Here is a 20,712-nt window from a genome sequence, read left to right as displayed (position 1 = left end):
CTAATTGGTTTAAAAACCAATCATATTGGACAGCAAGTGTAAGGAGAATCTGAATGGTAACTGGTTTAGCAACAGGACTGAAGGTTTCTTGAAAATCAACTCCTTCTTGCTGATGAAAGCCCTTTGCCACCAAGCGGGCTTTGTGTCTGTCAATGGTTCCATCAAGATTTTTCTTGACCCGGAACACCCATTTACAACCAACTACATTCTAAGAAGGATGAGATGGAACAAGAGACCAAGTGCCTGTGGTTATTAAAGCATTAATTCAACCTGCATTGCAACTCTCCAGTGAGCATGCTTTGATGCTTGTAAATAAGTACTCGGAACAAATTCAAGATCAGATCAACTGGAAGTGGATGTTTCGTTGCCGCATAAGCTCTGGACTTGTATATTCCAGCCTTAGATCTTGTAATCATAGGATGTGTATTCCCACAAATAGGTGGATAACTTGTCTGAATAGGCACTAGAGAGGATTCTCTGAGAGAGACAGAACTGGAAGAACTGTGAGAATTATCCATTGATTGATTGCATGAAGGATTCTCAGTTGAAGTTGAGATATGAGTGATAGGATTAGGTACAGAAGTATAGTGTGGTTTTGAAGAGTTACTAGCTGTAGGAGAACTTGGGAAGTGTTTGCTGAAGTGAAGGTCCAAAGATGAAAAATATTCTAAAGATGAATTCCCTGAATTGGAACTGTGGAGCTGCAGTGACTTAAATGGATAAGATTTTTCATCAAATACAACATGTCTTGATATGTAGATTCTATTTGTCATGGGATCAAGACACCTATAGCCTTTATGTTGAAGACTATATCCCAAAAACACACAACTTTTGCTTTTAGCATCCAATTTTCTGTGAATGTAAGGTTTAAGCCATTGATAACATTGACAGCCAAAGACTTTCAGTTTGGAGTAATCTGGGTGTTGGTTGAAGAGAAGTTCCCAAGGTGACTTTGTAAGACCAGAAATAGGAAGTCTATTAATAAGAAATATTGCAGTGGATAATGCTTTAACCCAAAAAACCTGAGGAACATGAGAGGCAACAAGTAATGTTCGAGCTGTCTCAACAAGATGTTTGTGCTTTCTCTCTGCACATCCATTTTGTTCAGGAGTATGTGAACAACTAAACTAATGTAATATACCATGTGCACTAAGAAATGAAGCAAGAGAGTGACTAGTGTATTCACCCCCTAAATCTGAACGCAAAATCTTGATTTTATTTCCACTGAAGATTTCTACATAGTTTTTGAAAGTAACAAATGTAGAAAATACATCGGACTTGGACTTCAATGGAAAAAACCAACTATATTTGCTAAAGTCATCAACAAGAAGTAGGTAATACTTGAAACCACTATTAGATGTGACAAAGGCAAGTCCCCACAGATCACAATGCAGAAGTTGGAGACTTTGAGTTGTTGATGAAGAAGCCACTCCAAAAGGAAGCTTGTGGTTCTTAGCAAGTGCACAATCTGAGCAGAAAAAATCAACAGTCTTCTTGCCTTGCAGTGCAAAATTATTGGTAGATATGACCCTTCTAAAAATTAAGGAGGAAGGATGTCCTAAGCGCTTGTGCCATACTGTGACAGGTGCTTTGATGCTGAGAAAAGCTGAAGGTGGAGAAGTATGAGAACTGGGGGAACCTTATAGAGGATAGAAACCATCCCTAACAGGTCCTTGCAAAAGCATCTTCCCCGAAATGCGATCCTTGACAGTAGATCCATAAGGGTCAAGAGTCAATGAATAGTTATTATCCTTAAGAAATTGATAAGCACAAGAGATTATGTTTCATGAAAGGAACATGTAAAAACATTTCTCAACTTAAAGGAAGTATGAGGAGTGTGTAGAGATGATGAACCAATATTATGGATAGATAATCCTTTACCATCTCCAATGTACACTTTGTCCTCTCTAGTGTAGGGAGTATGATTTGTTGAAAGAGTAATTGGAGATTGAATTGTATGCATATGTCCATGGCTTCAAATTCACCTCTAACTAAAAAGAAATTAGTTCCACATGTCTAACATAATTGAACAACAATTTAAATTAAACATGAAAACAGAAACAAAGAAAGAAAGAACTCCAAACACTCCACTAATGGCAGATTGCATGTGCAAGGCTTCTCCTTCCTTTGGACTGCACGACACTCCTTCTTTCTCCTCCTTTAGTGGCTGCACAAGGTGGATGAATGGTTATGGAAGGATGTAGGAATGGTTTGGGGAAGAGGATGGTGCGGCAAGGTTGAATTTGGGCAGAAAGTTGGGAGTTTGGGGATGGAAGGCTGCGGCAAGGTGGGAAATAGGGTTTTGGACGAATTTCTGAATATGGAGAGGGTGGTCTTCGGCCAAGGGAGGTAAAACACATATATATAGGCAGCCAAACCCTAAAGAAATCAGGTTAGACAAATGGGCTAGGGTTTAGGTGCGGCTAGGGTTAAGAAATCCACCAAAAACTAGGGTTTCTAGAACATTAGGTGCGGCATGGGCTTAGGGTAAGTAATCAGATTTTTTTCATGTGAACAAGGCCTAGGTGCGGCTGATTAAGTGGGCTAGGGTTAGGGTTAGGTGCGGCATAGGTCCAAGAGGCAAAGATGGGTCATCCAAAAGCCCAAAGCCAAGAATAGAAACTCTCGAAAATGGAAACCTCCAAGAATAGAAACTTCCAACTTTAGAAACTTTAGTTGCCAATTCCGACTTCTTTGTTCTTTACTTTCATTTCTTCATTTCTTAAGCTCCCTCGACCTTCAAACTCGTCCATTCCTTGTTCCAAGCATGTACTTTTCAATCCAAGCTCACTTTTGCTCTAAAATGCTCCATTTTGCCATCTTTTATGTCATATGTCCTTTGAACCTGAAAACACATGAAAGTAGCTCAAAAGACTACTTTAACTAAGAAAACATAACGAAAATGCATAAGAACTAGCTAACTAAGGCGCATAAATATGCTCCTATCAAATTCCCCCACACTTAGCTTTTGCTAGTCCTCGAGCAAAACAAAGAAACAAAAGAAAAACAAAACGAAACAAAACAAACAAAAACAACCTAAACCTTCCAACGTTTGCCTCAGGGATTTCCAATGCACATGACATATTAAAAATCATCATTCCCACAGATTTTAGCCATCTTTACACTTAAGCACATACTTAATTATAGTTACCACGTACTAGTTCGCATTTAACCAAGTAAAACATGATTTTGAATGTAGTAACATGCCTTAGAGAATTTGCTCAAATCCTCACTAGATATGCACTCAATTTTCACACAGATTTTCTGACTACACACCCTATACTAGTTATATGTGAGAAGATTCCTGTAAATATGAAAACGAATGCTCACATATGTTATAACAAGGAAAGCTTTTTCTGAATTTAATAAGCATGTATATGATCTCATGAAAGGAATGCTACTACTTAGACGCGAGAACCAGTGACACCATATGCTCATACCAATCCCAAACTCCACAAATTGAAATACACAACACTCAAGATAGAAGTTAAGGGTTGTAACGGGGCTTGGGGTATTGGCTAACAAAGAAAGGTGAAGGGTAAACAAACGTTCTTAAAACAATAGTAAGCAAAGCAATGAAATTGACACTTAGAATTCACTTTTGAATGCAAAAATCAACTTTTAAACTCAAAGGGGAAATTCATGCAACACTTAGGGTCAAATTCACTGTTTTGGACCCATTCTTCAACAACCAACACCTTAGAGCTCATTTTCATGCTCTTTCAACTCTTTTTCACACTTTTCACCTTTTTTTTTTCTTTTCTTTTCTTTTCTACCCCATGCCTCATTTAAGACTTTGGCACACAATACACAAGGCTCACTTTCCCCCACACTTGTTTTCTGCACACCCTTGATCAAAAGGAATTCATTTTAAGTCATGCTTACTATACTTTAAGAACAAGGGTATGGATGGTCCTAATCTAGGCTAGGTAAGGATAACGTGGGTTAACAAACAATATAGGCTAAACAAGGCTCAACGGGGCTAAAACCTACAAAACAAATGTATGGAATGAAGGCTTTTTTGGCTATGGTGGTAACTACTAAACAACTTCATCTTGAATACGTGTTATGCAATTCAATGAAATGTTTTGAATGAAATTGGCATGAGTTCTAGCATTTGGAACTAAAGTGATGAAACGCCTTCTAAGTAATAACCAAGCAAAGAATAGTGAGATCATGCAACGACTTTAGACAACAAGAATGCACAGATTTTAACTCTCCAAATAATGTTTAGGCTCAAGTCTCACAAGGTTGTAGCGTTAGTTTGAGTTCCTTCCTTCAAACATGTTACAAAAACTAATTTTTTTCTTTATGATTACATGTGAATTCATAAGTTATAACCACAACCAAGCATAAACCAAGAGTAAATCAAACTTTCATCCATGTTTATAACTCTCTTTAACAGTCATGCAATTAAAAACCGAATCCTCATCATTGTGTTGGAAGGTACCCTAAGACACAAACAAACACACAAAAACAACACTTTTTGGGTTTTTTAAAACAATTTTTCAAATTTTTATGGTAATTTCGGATTTTTGAATCAAAACACATTAAAACACACCAAAACAGCTTAAAAACACCTAAAAACAGCAAGAAACAACATTGGGAAGTATGAGTGAGAAAACCCTACGAATTTGCATCACAACACTTTGGTTACCCCCCCACACTTAAATCAAACATTGTCCTCAATGTTTCAAAGCATAAACTAACACAAAAACACATAAACAAACAAACAAACACTAACAAACTAAACATGGCAGAAACGAAAGAGACAACAAAGAGAAGGGTTTAGGAATGCAAATCTGGAATTGGAGTGCTCTCTAGGTCTTCCTTTGTCGAATGCATGGGTTGCCTCCCAAGAAGCGCTTGCTTTAACGTCTTCCAGCCGGACGGTACCTCCGTTTAAGCTTGACTATGTGCCACGGCATGGAGGGGTACCTCCTCCACGACATGCTCCTCAAACATCTCGTAATAGGGCTTCAATCGATGCCCATTCACTTTGAATTCTTGTTGCGTCCTTGCACTCTTGATTTGCACTGCACCATGAGGGAAAACATTAGTGACAATAAAAGGACCAACCCATTTGGAACGCAACTTACCCGGAAACAACCGAAGGCGAGAATTGAACAACACTTTCTGCCCAATAGAGAACGTCTTGGCACGAATCATCTTGTCATGGAATGCCTTCGTTTTCTCCTTGTAAATCCGGGCATTCTCATATGCTTCATTTCGGATTTCCTCAAGCTCACACAATTGGAGCTTCCTATGTAAACCTGCGGCATCAAGGTCCATGTTAAACGTTTTGACGGCCCAGTGTGCACGATGCTCTAACTCGACGGGAAGATGGCATGGCTTCCCATAGATGAGCCGAAAAGGTGACATCCCAATGGGGGTTTTGTAGGCAGTGCGATACGCCCACAATGCATCGTTTAAGCGCAAACTCCAATCCTTCCTCGTAGGCCCCACGGTCTTCTCAAGAATTTGCTTGATTTCCCTATTCGAAACCTCGGCTTGCCCGCTCGTTTGAGGATGATAAGGTGTGGCCACCTTATGCGTGACATTGTATTTCTTGAGCAACGCCTCGATGGTTCGATTACAAAAATGGGAACCTCCATCACTGATGAGCACACGTGGCATTCCGAACCTTGCAAAAATGTTAGTTTTCACAAAATCTGCAACCACTCGAGAATCATTAGTTCGGGTGGCTTTTGCTTCCACCCACTTCGACACATAATCCACAGCAAGTAATATATAAAGAAATCCATGTGACGAAGGAAAGGGACCCATAAAATCAATACCCCAAACATCAAATATTTCAACACTAAAAATGGGGTTTTGCGGCATTTGTTGTTTAGGACCTATATTGCCCGTTCTTTGGCATCTATCACAAGACATGCAAAATGTTCTAGCATCCCTAAAGATGGTAGGCCAATAGAAACCACATTCTAATACCTTAAGTGCTGTTCTATTAGTGCCAAAGTGTCCCCTACAAGCATAAGTGTGACAAAATGTTAGAATAACATTAAACTCAGAATCGTGCACACACCTACGTATAACTTGGTCAGGGCAATATTTCCATAAATACGGGTCATCCCACACATAAAACCGTGCCTCTTTCTTCAATTTATCACCTTGGTGTTTAAGTAATTCACTAGGAACATGTTTAGACACCAAATAATTCACCAAATCAGCATACCACGGTTCACTTACCTGGACGGACATCAGTTGCTCATCTAGGAATGTCTCCATGATAGGTACGGCATCCTCCTCATGCACCATACGGCTCAAGTGGTCAGCCACCACGTTTTCACTTCCCTTCTTGTCCCGGATTTCGATATCGAACTCTTGGAGAAGAAGCATCCAACGAATAAGTCGTGGTTTGGCCTCCTTCTTGGTGAACAAATACTTCAATGCTGCATGGTCAGTATAAATAATAACTTTAGTACCAAGCAAATAAGAACGGAATTTATCTAAAGCAAATACAACAGTTAGAAGTTCTTTTTCAGTGGTGGAATAATTCAATTGTGCATCATTTAAAGTCCGAGAGGCATAATAGATAGCATGCGGCCTCTTGTCCTTCCTTTGCCCCAAAACAGCTCCTAATGCATAATCGGAAGCGTCGCACATAAGCTCAAAAGGAAGGCTCCAATCCGGTGGAATTATGATAGGGGCCGAAGTTAGCATGTCCTTTAGGTGATTGAACGCCTTCTCACACTCCTTGTTGAAGTCAAACGCCACATCTTTCTGGAGGAGACGGCAAAGAGGATTAGAGATCTTGGAGAAGTCCTTGATAAATCGCCTATAAAATCCTGCATGACCAAGAAACGAACGAACCTCTCGAACCGAAGTAGGAGAGGGTAAGTAGCGTACAAGATCTATTTTTGATTTATCCACTTCAATTCCTCTTTCTGAAACAATATGCCCTAGAACTATGCCTTGTCTAACCATAAAGTGACATTTTTCCCAATTAAGCACTAGGTTAGTTTCTACACATCGTTTCAAAATTAGTGTGAGATTTTCCAAACATCCATCAAATGAATCACCAAACACACTGAAATCATCCATAAATACCTCAATAATCTTTTCCACAAAATCTGAAAAGATACTCACCATACACCTTTGAAATGTGGCCGGAGCATTGCATAACCCAAAAGGCATGCGACGATAAGCAAAAGTACCAAAGGGGCATGTGAAAGTTGTCTTTTCTTGGTCATCCGGCGCTATGACAATCTGATTATATCCAGAATAACCATCAAGGAAACAATAAAAAGAATGACCGGCTAACCTTTCAAGCATTTGATCAATGAATGGCAAAGGGAAGTGGTCCTTCCTTGTGGTGGCGTTGAGCTTCCTATAATCAATGCACACTCGCCAACCTGTTTGGATACGGGTTGGCACAAGCTCATTCTCGGCATTCTTCACCACGGTCACTCCGGACTTCTTTGGAACACATTGCACCGGTGACACCCAACGACTATCAGAGATCGGATAAATCACTCCACAATCAAGAAGTTTGATAATCTCCTTTTTCACAACTTCCATCATTGGAGGGTTGAGACGGCGCTGAGCCTCTCGAGTTGGTTTAGCCCCCTCCTCTAGAAGTATGCGATGCATGCACGTAGTTGGGCTAATTCCCCTAATATCGGCCAAAGTCCACCCAATGGCCGTCTTGTGCTCTTTCAACACTCGGATCAACTTCTCCTCCTCTATGGCCGTGAGTGATGAAGAGACAATGACGGGCAATGTCTCGTTGTCTCCCAGAAAAACGTACTTTAAATGATCGGGTAACGGTTTAAGCTCAAGTACGGGTGCCTGAATCACTGAGGGTAACATCTTATTAGTGGAAACTGGAATTGAAATTGGGTTAGAAGGCTTACCATGGTGTTGAGGGAGTGACTCAAGGGCAGCCACTATCTCGGCCTCATCCTCACTTCTAGGCACGGCAACACCATTTTTGTGCCCAATTCCTTGTGCAATTGTCGTTTCAAGTGTATCCCTCTCCAAACAATCGAGGAAATCCTGCGCCAAATCATCAATTATATCAATAGAAAAGCAAGAGTGATCGTCCTTAGGAAATTTAATACTTTCAGAAAGATTAAAATCAATGACTTCCCCATCAAATTCCATCGTTAAAGTTCCTTTAAACACATCTATCTTGGTGCGGGCTGTTTTCATGAAGGGCCTCCCTAATAGAATCGGCAATGGGGTGGAATGGGGTGAATCCTCCATGTCAAGCACGTAGAAATCCGCTGGAAAAATCAAGTTACCAACCTGCACCAAAACATCTTCCAAAACACCCTTTGGATATGCATTAGAACGATCGGCTAATTGAATTATCACACCATCATTTTTAAGCTCACCTAAGTTCATAGATGCATAAATCAAGTATGGCATAACATTAATCGAAGCCCCTAAGTCTAACATGCATTGTTCAAACTTAGTATTACCAATAACGCACGGAATTGTAAAACTACCCGGATCTTTGCATTTAGGGGGTAATTTCCTTTGTAACACAGCAGAGACGTTTTCACTTACCTGGACCACCTCTTTGTTCGAAATCCTTCTCCTTGTTGTACAAAGTTCTTTTAAGAACTTAGCATACCTCGGGACTTGCTTAATCGCATCAAGGAGCGGGATATTGACTTGAACTTTCCGAAAGGTCTCTAGAATATCCTTCTCGGCTTCTTCCTTCTTTGATTGCCTAAACCTGCCAGGAAAGGGCACATTTAGTGGAATAGAACTAGAAAGAGTCGAATTGGGACTTACCTTGGTGGTTGGGGACGGTTTAGGAGGGTTAGAGGGTGGCGGCAAGGATTGGTCATCCTTGGCCGTGGCTTTTGCTCTTTGTGCCTCTTCGTGCATTAACTTGTCCTCCTCGTCTTGACTTGATTTGGATGTATTTGAGTCCGCTCCAACCTGTTTACCACTTCTCAACATGATGGCCTTAGCGGTTTCAAATCCTCCCTTCGGGTTCATAACGGTTGAACTAGGCAATCTGCCTTGTTCTCTAATTTGCCCCATAAACTCTGCAATTTGACCCATTTGCTTCTCCAAGTTGTCCACCCGTTTGTCTTGGATTTGTCTCTCCTTATTTTGAGTTTGTACTTCCTGCGTCAAAGTAGTAAGTAACTTAACAACTTGATCATTATTCAAAGACGTACCTGAGGTTGGTGGGGCGGTTTGCACTTGGTTTTGATTGGGGACGAATGGCTTTGTATAAAAGCCCGGTGGTTGCTGCCTAAATCCTCCTTGTTGTTGGGGTTGTTGAGGATCCCGCCATTTGAAATTCGGATGGTCCCTCCACCCCGGATTGTAGGAATTAGAGTATGGATCATGGCGTGGTTGATTTTGGTTCCCAAAACCCACGGCATTGGCAGATTCCCAACCCCCATTCTCAATCAATTGAGGGCATTGATCGTTGGCATGTCCTTGCATCGAGCACACGCCACACACACTTGGTCCATGAATCTTCATTCCCTCGGCCAACTGAGAAACAATAGAGGTAAGGTTAGCTAATTGGGATTGAATCTCGGGCATAGAACTTACCTCATTCACTTGTGGCCGTGGAGGGTCCCTTTGTCCAACACCTTCGTATTGTTGTGCATTATGTGCTCGGTTGGCAATTAGAACTTTTGCAGCCCCTGGAGTCTTATCCACCAACGCTCCTCCCGCCGAGGCATCAAGCATTTGGCGTTCCATGGGAAGGAGTCCTTCGTAGAAATATTGAATGAGTAGCTCCTCCTTCATTTGATGCTGTGGACAAGAAGCAACAAGTGATTTAAAACGTTCATAATAAGAAGGAAACGATTCACCTGGGTTTTGTTGGATGCCACTAATCCGTTTCCTCAAGAGAATGACTCTTGAAGTTGGGAAAAACTTCTCTAAGAACGCTCTTTTCATACTATCCCAAGATGTAACCGTTCCGGGTGCTAACTCGTAAAGCCAATCTTTCGCCTTTTCCAAAAGTGAGAATGGAAAAGCCTTCATCATCAGAATACTCCCGTCAACATTGATGGGTGTCATGCTCGAACAAACAACCTCGAACTCCTTGAGATGCTTGTTGGGATCTTCCATGGAAAGCCCATGGTATTTCGGAATGTGGTGTAACAAGCTTGACTTCAGCTCGAATTCGTCGGTCTTGCCTTGGGCAGCCGCGGGGTATTGAATGCATAATGGTGCGGCATTAGTCAACCCCGAGGCCGAAAGCTCTTTAATGGTCCGATTGTCCACGGCCATAACTTCTTCTTCCTCTTCTTCAAACTCAGATTCGGCCTCTGAACTTGAACTAGGTTCACTAGGTTCGGGATGCCTCCTCTTTCTTCTCAAATCACGTTCAAAATCGTCGTTAAAGTCCAAGATATTTGCATGCACAGTTTGAGAACTCCGCGTCATGCACTAGTACCTAAACCAAGAAAGCAAAACAAAATCAGAAAACTAGGTAAATTAAATCAAGACACACGGCAAAAACACAAGGGATTAGCAATTTTGCTAATCCCCAGCAACGGCGCCAAAATTTGATGTGAAAATTAACTTGACACACAAATTAAACCCTATGGATGACAATTGTAGTATATGAGCAAATAGGGATCGTTCTAACCGGGGATTAACTAGGGATGCTAATCAATGTAAAACTGACTCAAGAACATAAAAATATAATGTAGAACACTAAACTAGACTCAATTAATGCAAAACTAGGGTTTAAAACACCTAAACAAACTAAAAACTCAAAACAGCAACTAGAAGGCTCAAAACTGCCTAAAAACCACTTTCTGGGCAGTTTTGAGCACCTACACTACTTTGGACGAATTTGGACTATGACTTGACTCAAAACACTTAGAAACACAACTAAATGGATTTCTAACTAATCTAACACTTTAAAATAGATGGGGGAATGATTTTGACGAAATTAAAACTTTAAAACTCAAACTTTAAAAACAAATGTAAAGCAAAACAGATTGTGATTAAATAGAATGGTGAGAAGCTAGTTAGAGGGTTCCTTATCCACACATGAACATATGCATACAATTCAATCTCCAATTACTCTTTCAACAAATCATGAATGACAATGCCCCAAATTAACTAGATTGCACCAATTAATTCTCAGATTTCCCTAGATTCATTGAATTGAATGGAATACGCATTACAACCAAATTATTCTTATCAAGGACCCTAACTATGGAATACGCATGATAGAGACACATATCAAAGATCATTAAGTTCAATGGACATCATAAGCATTGACGAGGCATTCATAACTATGGGATACGCATGTTACTCTTGCCTAGGATTTACTTAACACAATCGTGACTAGCGACTTTCACTACTTATGAATATAAGTTAATAACGATTAGGTGAAATTCCCTTATACCCTAGCATCAAGTTTAAGCATGCAAATTAAGTGTCGACCCTCAACCCACATACATAAACAAGTTATCAATCAAATAGATAAGTAAATCACATTCACAATTTCTGAAATCATAATTGGAAGAAATCAAATCATATAAAACATATGTCCATGGCTTCAAATTCACCTTTAACTAAAAAGAAATTAGTTCCACATGTCTAACATAATTGAACAACAATTTAAATTAAACATGAAAACAGAAACAAAGAAAGAAAGAACTCCAAACACTCCACTAATGGCAGATTGCATGTGCAAGGCTTCTCCTTCCTTTGGACTGCACGGCACTCCTTCTTTCTCCTCCTTTAGTGGCTGCACAAGGTGGATGAATGGTTATGGAAGGATGTAGGAATGGTTTGGGGAAGAGGATGGTGCGGCAAGGTTGAATTTGGGCAGAAAGTTGGGAGTTTGGGGATGGAAGGCTGCGGCAAGGTGGGAAATAGGGTTTTGGACGAATTTCTGAATATGGAGAGGGTGGTCTTCGGCCAAGGGAGGTAAAACACATATATATAGGCAGCCAAACCCTAAAGAAATCAGGTTAGACAAATGGGCTAGGGTTTAGGTGCGGCTAGGGTTAAGAAATCCACCAAAAACTAGGGTTTCTAGAACATTAGGTGCTGCATGGGCTTAGGGTAAGTAATCAGATTTTTTTCATGTGAACAAGGCCTAGGTGCGGCTGATTAAGTGGGCTAGGGTTAGGGTTAGGTGCGGCATAGGTCCAAGAGGCAAAGATGGGTCATCCAAAAGCCCAAAGCCAAGAATAGAAACTCTCGAAAATGGAAACCTCCAAGAATAGAAACTTCCAACTTTAGAAACTTTAGTTGCCAATTCCGACTTCTTTGTTCTTTACTTTCATTTCTTCATTTCTTAAGCTCCCTCGACCTTCAAACTCGTCCATTCCTTGTTCCAAGCATGTACTTTTCAATCCAAGCTCACTTTTGCTCTAAAATGCTCCATTTTGCCATCTTTTATGTCATATGTCCTTTGAACCTGAAAATACATGAAAGTAGCTCAAAAGACTACTTTAACTAAGAAAACATAACGAAAATGCATAAGAACTAGCTAACTAAGGCGCATAAATATGCTCCTATCAAGTAGGAGAAGAAATATTGGCTACATCATTGGTGATGTGGGAAGTGGCGCCAGAATCAATTAACCAAGGCTGAGAGGGTTTGGCTGAATGATGCACACACATAGCAGCAAGTTTGGCCGGAGGAATTTGACCACAGATGTCTGGATTCATACGATCAAAGCAGTCAATTGCCTCATGACTGGTAGAACCACAGATCTAACAAGGAACTTTGAAAGTGGAAGAACCTTGATAATTGAAAGAGCCTTGATAATTTCGATTTCCACGATTATTGGTGAAAGTACCACGATTATTATGAAAATTGCGATTGCTGCGATTTGAGGAGAAATTACCTCGAGATGGCTTACCACAATTTGAGTTAAACCGAGAAGCAGAGTGAAGTGGTTGGTTCTGAGCAGCAAAAGCAGATGGAGTAGGAAGCAGGGGAAGCTGAGATTGCACTGAGAAGGCTTGAAAGGGCTCAGTTGCAGAGGATGAAATAACAGTCTTGCGGCGAGCTATAGACAACTCTTTGGTGAGTAAGAGACCATGGAGTTCATCAAGGGATGTAGAAGATAACCGCAGCATGATGGAATCAAATAAAAGACTCGAATTCATCAGGCATAGTGCTGTTCAAGCTTCACCCAGAGTTCGCGAGAAGAGGAAACCCCAACCGTGAACAGAATGATCTCTTCTGATAGGGTAGAATTAAGCCAGATCAAGAGATTTTGATCCTTTTCATACCAATGCTCGAAGGTAGGGTTCATCGAGCGACAAATCTCAGTGCCATCAATGATACCAAGAAGTTTGTATCACCTGAAAATTGGAGCAAACGGTGCTTACCATGGCAGATAGTTGGATCTTTTCAGCTTGATCAGCACCATACTGCGATGTTGTGAATCGTAAGAGAGGTATACGAATTCAGAGGACTTGGATTAGAAGAAGAATTAGGGTTTTGGTCGCAAGGGGAGATGATCGGAGAAGACGATCCAGTTGGTGGCAATTCAAATTGAGCAGTGATCAAGATTCAAGAGAGATCGAAGACGAAAAATCGAAGAATCAGAGAGAAGAAAGCAAGAATCAATCGATTTGACGAGCGGAAGAGAAGGTCGGTGCTGTGAAGCAAAATGGCGAGATACCATATAGAAACAGAAAACTTCCTTTGTAAGTTTTCCAATTGTATTGAATGAATAAATCAATTACACAGATGTGAATATATATACCCTTAGCTGCCTTAGGCTAGTTACAAGAATACCCTCAACTACCTTAACTAATTACTGTTACTAACAGAACTAATTACATTTAGCTTTAACAAACTATTTAACAGTAACTGTATTGGATGGCTTGTCATTCTCCATAATAAGAGTGACAAGAAGCAGTTGTGTTAAAACGTAGTTGCTATGAAATCTGTATATCAGCAATATAACCTTTTGTTTGCAGTAAAGTAGCCAGTACACTCAACGAACCAGCAACTTGTATATCATCCCCACTCGTAATATAAGAAATCAAAGCCTCCCTACACAGATGATTAGCATCATGATGAACAATAAACAAGACAGTACAAAGGAAACAAGTGAAAAAGTTAGCCATAAAATGCAATTCTTTATTATGTTACCTCAAAGACAAATGAGAATCACAATAATCATTTTCTCTTGTAACATCCACTGGGTTAATTTGGGGAGAGCTTGACACGTTTGGCACGTCAACTCTTAATATTCCAACACCTTCCTTGGTATTACTGCCTGGCGGTTGACTTTCATGTGCAAAACCATAAAAAGACGTATGGCCATTTGGTTTAGCTCCAGACTCTGGAGAGAAAGCATCTAACGGACAGAAAAGAGCAGTAGAAATGGTATTTGCCAAATCCTTGATTTTCACTATGCGCAGGATGCAACAAACTAAGTACAAAGACGTGGCAACACCAATTTGTATTCCCTGGATTTACAAGCCACCAAAGGTTAAATAAGAGCACGTCACATTTTTATAATTGTAGAAGAAACAAAATGGGTATGTATCCATACTTCGACAGCTTTTATGGTAAGCGAAGGGAGAAGCAGCGGGAATATCAAAAGCTGCAAGATGTTATCTGTAATTAACCACCCAACATCAGGAATTCCTGCAGAAATAACATCACTAAAATAGTAGAGATTGTCCTCGATCTCATCAACAGCAGTAGAAATTAATGTGGTTGTGTCTGCAAACTCTGCACCCGGGTTTCTGTTTCAACATTCCAATGAAACTTTTTAGAGAAAATAATTGTATTCTGCTAAAGTAAAATCAGAATATACCTAGGACTCTTACTTCGTAGAGTCAGAAACCAATGCATTTAGATTGATGCACTGCTTTCAGAAAAATTTAACCAGGTTTGAAAAATAATCTGCATGAGGGGCACTGGTGACATATCTGTTGACACTTTCTTCTCCAACTGAAAAATCACATCAAACTTTCATGTATCAAAATAAGTTGCACACAACAAATTTTAGATCTGAGAGAGGGAGAGAGAGGGCCGGGGGGGGCGATGATGGAATAACTGAAACTCACCATGATAAACATTAAGCGTCAAAGCCCGTATGGCAGTGCGGACCATGCTCTCCTCATGAAAGGCAAAATGTATTGCCTCATCATAGAGTGGAAATGAAACCACTTCATCCTAGATGCACAAAAAGAGATGCATGCATGGCTATCATTCATGAAATTAGAAAATAAAGAGATTAACTAATGGATGTATACTTTATGTGCAAACTTTGTAAGTCATGGGCCATGGCCGACAAGCAAGCAATAAGACAATTTGAGCATGAAGGGTAAATAACCCTCAATTCCTCACACTGCATCTCCCTTGTACATGAATGTATATTTTTTGTAAAACTTGAGGCTATTCGAAAGGATCTATCCAATATTAATGCATAGTTTTTCATCATTTGCAATGAAGTTCACTACCTACAGTTACTTGTAACTTCAGACAATGACAACCTTTATATGGTTGATCGACAAGTCATTAGGTATATTGGGTAATAATGAATTAGGAATCGTGCATGAATAACAAAGCCCTGCTTCATATAAATAAATAAACAATTAAAATAAAGTGAATTTCATTTGAAAGACGAGTTAGTGCTAAAAACACAATAAAAAGAAAAAATCATTACTTACATTTTGGGTTTTTACAAGCAGAGAAATTGTATTCCTGTCTAGCTTCCCACTTATTGCTCTTCACAGACCATACAGTGGAATCAAACAACATAACCAACCAAACATGTCATAAAAGGTACTGTTTGAAGATCAATTGTAAGGATAGTGCTACGCAGTAAGTAATTATCATAAGGACAACAAAGAGACCAAAAACAAACCTTAAGAAGGATATATAGTATGACAGTAGCTCTTCATTTTGGAAATCAAATGAATACGTTATCAAGTAGTTCATATGTTCATTACTGAACATGTAGTCTGCAAAGAAAGTTGATTGGTCAAGGCACCAAATCTATCAGCATGCCATAACCAATTGGAGCAACTAAAGAAACTGAAAATTATCTGGTTCTTTCTTCAAAAGAAACTTACATATAGCATGTTCATTTTTTAGGTTCTGGATCATAATGCTGATTGTCTGTAGCAACTGAAGTGACACAGTCACAGTTCTGCTAACCATCAATATACGTACAAACTCTCCCATGACTTGCTTCTCCATGAAAAATCTACAAAATTGACAGAACATTATGAAACGTTAACAGTATGATATGTACATCCAACAACACTAAGCATTGAGAAGTCTTACTCAAAAAAGGCAGAGTCATGCTGGTCTCTATACGTTATTAACTCTGCCATGGATCTCAGCGCCTCAATAACGAAATCCTTGAAACGGACTAGATGTTGGTATATTGAGGAAAACAATTCAAAAAACAAGAATTCTGAAAGAGGAAGAAAATGGACTCCGGTTACCTTGTTTACTTCATTCACAGTTTGAAGTTTTATAAGCTGATCAGTTAAATACCTGCTTCATTAATGAAATATATATAAAAAAACATACACCACAAAAATATCACATAACATTCGTTTAAATCAAGGCCCAAAACACCAATAGTTCTCCGATGACCAATGGTTCTGAATGACACAGAAATAAACTATGCACCAACAGAGGATCAAGATTGGAAACACATCAAAGGGGAAAATTGTGGATAAGAACAAGGACCTATTTGATGAAAGACTAAAGAAATAAGATCTTCGGATATTAGGAACCAAAAACATACAAAGGGATCCTTATAGATTATGAAACAGAGTCTTTGATAATACAACTAAAGGTTAATAATTATAAAACAAATACTTGGTTATGGGCATAATCCTACTAAATCGTATTCAAATTTTTGAAGGGCCGGCATAACTGTAGCTTGTTTCAAACCTATAACTATACCAAATGAATTCTTAAATGAGATCTTTGTTTCTTGGCAAAATAGATCAAACATGGAAGATTGAGATACTCATTTAAGAGTACACTGATGGCTCCAGTTACTGCATAAGAAAAGTTATTACTAAAAGGCAACATCATGTATTGCAAAACCTAAGGAGGTCCCGTCTTTAGTATTCATGTAAACATCTGAAACTATACTTAGTGTGTATGTGTACATAGAGAGGGCCTGCACCCCTCCTCATCATCAAGATGCTACGCCATTGACCAAAAATCATCGTACAGTTAGAAGAAGTAAAACTTCAAAATGAGAATATTAAACCTTTACTAAGTTCCAACTTTTTATGCATTTGATTTCAAGGTCTCATAATGTAATTGTAGGCCATTCATAAATCGTCATGAACCCCTTCCAAGTCAAGATTCACCTCACCAGGCTAGTCGTGGAGCAAGCAGTATTCTTCATTGTGGCTTTTTAGAACTTACGAAATGTAGAATATTATACGACTTGGAATTTAACTAGCTTGCCACATTATCTTTACAACTCCAGTAGAGAACCCAGAGGCATAAAAATTCCTGCTGTTCCAAAATTAAACTTTGTTTTCCAAAGAACATTCAGGCAAGTGTAGTATCCCCGTCATCTACACAATATGATCTCCAACCTTGACTGAAACCCCCCCGTATCAAGGTTTGTTTTTCTATCCCTCAATTCCAAAGTGTGTGTGAAGATAACACTCCTTTCACTAATGTAGAGCTGGAAACAGATTGTCGTTCTCAATTTAAACATTCGGTATATAAGTTTCCCTCAACCAAGAACATCACCGCTTAAAACTCTACTCATTGAACTATAAACCAAAACGATTTTACACTGGTAATATAAGGTTCTATCCACACAAATTCTAAACTGAGAATTTTCAATTTCCCTATTTTCCCTCCATTTTTTCTCAGAAACCAAGCAGAACAATAAACAAAACAAAACAAAAGGAATCGACTTTGCACCATATTAACTCTAATAATCCAAATTATAAACTAAAATTCAAAATTCTCAGTCACAATACAAGCAAATTAATCAAAACAAACACGCAGCAGACCCGTAATTACCCCAATTAACCATTACCACCAACTTAGTGGGAAAAGGCTTTGTTGTTGTTGTTGTTTTTGTAACCATTAACACCAACTAAATTGCCCAAATAACAAATAAATCTTTTCAAATTAGCCATAAACCGAGCTCGAATGAATAAAAAGCCTGAGCTCGTCTAAGGAGAAGCGATCCCTGGACTTCCAAAACGAAAACCACATGATTTGAATTCTTCTTCGCTTTTCCCTTCGGAATTGATCAGATTAGAGCTCCCTCACTGATGGAATTCATGGCGGTAGGGATTTCGGAGATCGAAGACGAAAGGAAGGGTTTTACAGAGCATCGAGTTGAGCAAAGCAGCTTCGGAAAAGGAGGGAGGGGAGAGAGAGAGAGACAGAGAGAGACAGAGAAGGAGAAGGAAAGAAACAGAAATTTTGCCAGAAAGGCAAGCATGCCACCTTGCATGCCTGTGGAGCCGGGGCAATACTTGGTCTCCGGGTTCTGGGCCGGGTCTAAATATTTTTCAGGCCCTTCCTATTGGTTCATTTGCTCGGTTCTTTCCAGGCAGGCCTTGTTCGGCCGGGTTGAAATCTTTGTGTTGGGCTGAGACTTAGGGATGAGCAACAGTTATAGCGGACGGGTAACCGCGGTTATTTATCTATAACCGTTTATTCTTATACCCGCATAACCGTTTACCCGTTGGGTAATTGTCTAAACGGTTATACTCATACCCATAACCGTTTATAAACGGTTAACCATACCCATAACCGTGTACCAATTTAACCGTAACCGTTTAGTACCTGTTTACCCATTTATCATTTTTAAATCCGTTTATCCTTTCTTTTTTACCATTTACTCCTTTTTCACCCGTCTACGTGTTTTTTTAACAACTTGAAAATTAAAAAAGAAAAATTTGTCATAATTTTGTTTTTCTAACAATTAAACACCGTTATATGTACATTCATCATACATTTCCTCATTTTAATTTTTTAAGTCCGTATACCATTCCAATAATTGAAATAATAATTTACAGACAATATTTTTAACTGTTAGCAATGAAGGTAATATAAAATTTGCTAAGTATTCTTGGGTTATGAAAACTGTTAAACGACAGTATTCTTGAGTTATTTGACTTGGAATGTAAAATATTAACATAATATATATAATGGACCATGAAATTTAAAGTGGTTAAGGAAAACTATATTATATTAGCTATAGAAATCATGCACTATAGTCAATAGTATTGATCTAAGTTTTGTCTGATAGGGAACATGGTTTGTGTTAATTTTACATATATAAAATAAATGGATAAATGGTTACCCTTTTTATAACCGTGGTTAATACACATAACCGTCCATTTAAATTTCACAAGTAAACGGTTATACCCATAACCGTTTATTTATCTAAACGGTTACCCATAACCGTAACCGTGAAATTTAAATGGGCGGGTGACCGCGGTTACCCATAACCGATGGGTATTTGCCCATCCCTAGACTTGGGGACTTTGTGATTTGAATTCTTCTACATTCGCGTACTAAATCTCCACTATACACTGTTGATTTTTCTTGAACTTTTATTTTAATCAATTTTTCTTTTGAAAGTTAAACAAATTCTCCAAATTAGATTTTCAAATATTTCATCGAACATTTTGTAATATTGATCATATGTTGCTTGTATACAAGGTTCTAAAAAACATTAGGCGCTAGTTGGCTGGCGAGTAGAGACATAACACCTAGGTGGCCGCCTAAACTGATTTTTAAAACACTGTCTGCATGAGAGACTTTCAAGGGTAAAAAAGTCATTTTGTCCCTCGCTAACACACATTCTTAGTAATTATTAGTGACGCACACAATGACTTGTTCATCACTAACATGAGAGATTTATTATATAGTTAAAATTAATTATTAGTGGGGGATTGTTGACCCTAAAAATTACAAGACCTACGTGGCACGTAGGCCAAACAACTACTAAGCTAACTACGTCCTTGTGAATGCGGGTGTGCCAATTCGCGACTGAGCTCGGTCGGGTGAGTAGAATATATATGGTGGTATGGTGTCGAACACGCTACTGACTTATGCACCGAAGGACTACAGCAAAGAAAGTAACATTGTCGGCCTAGGTTTCTAGAACTAAAGACAAGGTTACTCAATTCACTACTAAGTTCAGGATCTTCTACACCAGGTTTTGGCAGCTTCGACTATATTTGTGTAAATGTAAGTGCGTTGAATCAGTATCAAGCTGTATGGACGATACTCAAAGGAGATAAGTGTTTTTAATATGAATTTCGTTCAGCCGTTTGAATGCCAACTCTGAAGTGCACATGGCAATAATTTTTTGTAGAACATCGTGCTTCGTTGGAAAACTAATGAAGTGACCTTATTCGACAAAAAGAATTGAAGACTCATTGCTGGCTGAGAGTTGTATAAATAACCGAACAAAACATAAGTTGTGATGTTAATCTAAATTGAAAATTCTCCTTGATCGCTTGATTCTACGGCTCCAATAATGTTAATCGAAGCTAAATGTGTCGATTGTCAACACAGTGCTATTAATCTAAACTGAACGTGTATTGACAAAGGGTTAGGACAATTAGTATTTTTTTTTCCAAATGTGAGAAGGTTTCGAGTAGAGCGAGGGTTTTGCGTGGAATGCTTAAGTTAAGTGTTGAGTTAAAGAGGCTTTTCATGTTATACATCTACTTCTATTTATCATGGTGGATATCGTGACGATCGAGCTTGTCGAGGTTAAGTTCTAATAGGACTATGCCTCATCAG

General features: G+C 39.1%; 2 protein-coding genes across 2 annotated transcripts; both read right to left on the bottom strand.

Moving 5' to 3' along the window:
• Window positions 1–2,851: 2,851 nt before the first annotated feature.
• Window positions 2,852–10,074, bottom strand: LOC126607775 (uncharacterized). Its single transcript, XM_050275493.1, has one exon. The coding sequence runs from the start codon at window positions 10,072–10,074 to the stop codon at window positions 4,903–4,905; it is 5,172 nt and encodes a 1,723-aa protein (XP_050131450.1). The 3' UTR covers window positions 2,852–4,902.
• Window positions 10,075–14,758: 4,684 nt separating this feature from the next.
• On the bottom strand, window positions 14,759–18,369 carry LOC126607778 (protein TRANSPARENT TESTA 9-like). Its single transcript, XM_050275500.1, has 8 exons — window positions 18,107–18,369; window positions 16,401–16,455; window positions 16,237–16,313; window positions 16,023–16,156; window positions 15,815–15,911; window positions 15,618–15,675; window positions 15,012–15,120; window positions 14,759–14,895 (listed from the first exon to the last, which is right to left on the bottom strand). Exons 1-8 carry the CDS (start codon window positions 18,157–18,159, stop codon window positions 14,816–14,818), a joined length of 663 nt encoding a protein of 220 aa, XP_050131457.1. The 5' UTR covers window positions 18,160–18,369; the 3' UTR covers window positions 14,759–14,815.
• Between the last annotated feature and the right edge of the window lie 2,343 nt (window positions 18,370–20,712).

The sequence above is a fragment of the Malus sylvestris genome, chromosome 16 (assembly GCF_916048215.2).
Source record: "Malus sylvestris chromosome 16, drMalSylv7.2, whole genome shotgun sequence".
Classification (NCBI taxonomy): domain Eukaryota; kingdom Viridiplantae; phylum Streptophyta; class Magnoliopsida; order Rosales; family Rosaceae; genus Malus; species Malus sylvestris.
Note: the sequence above shows the minus strand (reverse complement) of the source record. Positions and strands in the feature narration are given on the sequence as shown.

Bases quoted from the DNA above. Each gene is read 5' to 3' on its own strand.
- LOC126607775 (XM_050275493.1), bottom strand. From the start codon at position 10,074: ATGGAAGATCCCAACAAGCATCTCAAGGAGTTCGAGGTTGTTTGTTCG.
- LOC126607778 (XM_050275500.1), bottom strand. From the start codon at position 18,159: ATGTGGTTTTCGTTTTGGAAGTCCAGGGATCGCTTCTCCTTAGACGAG. The intron at 16,314-16,400 runs GTAACCGGAGTC...GTCCGTTTCAAG, and splicing joins CTGTGAATGAAGTAAACAAG to GATTTCGTTATTGAGGCGCT. The intron at 15,121-15,617 runs GTAAGTAATGAT...TTGTGCATCTAG, and splicing joins TGCTTGTAAAAACCCAAAAT to GATGAAGTGGTTTCATTTCC.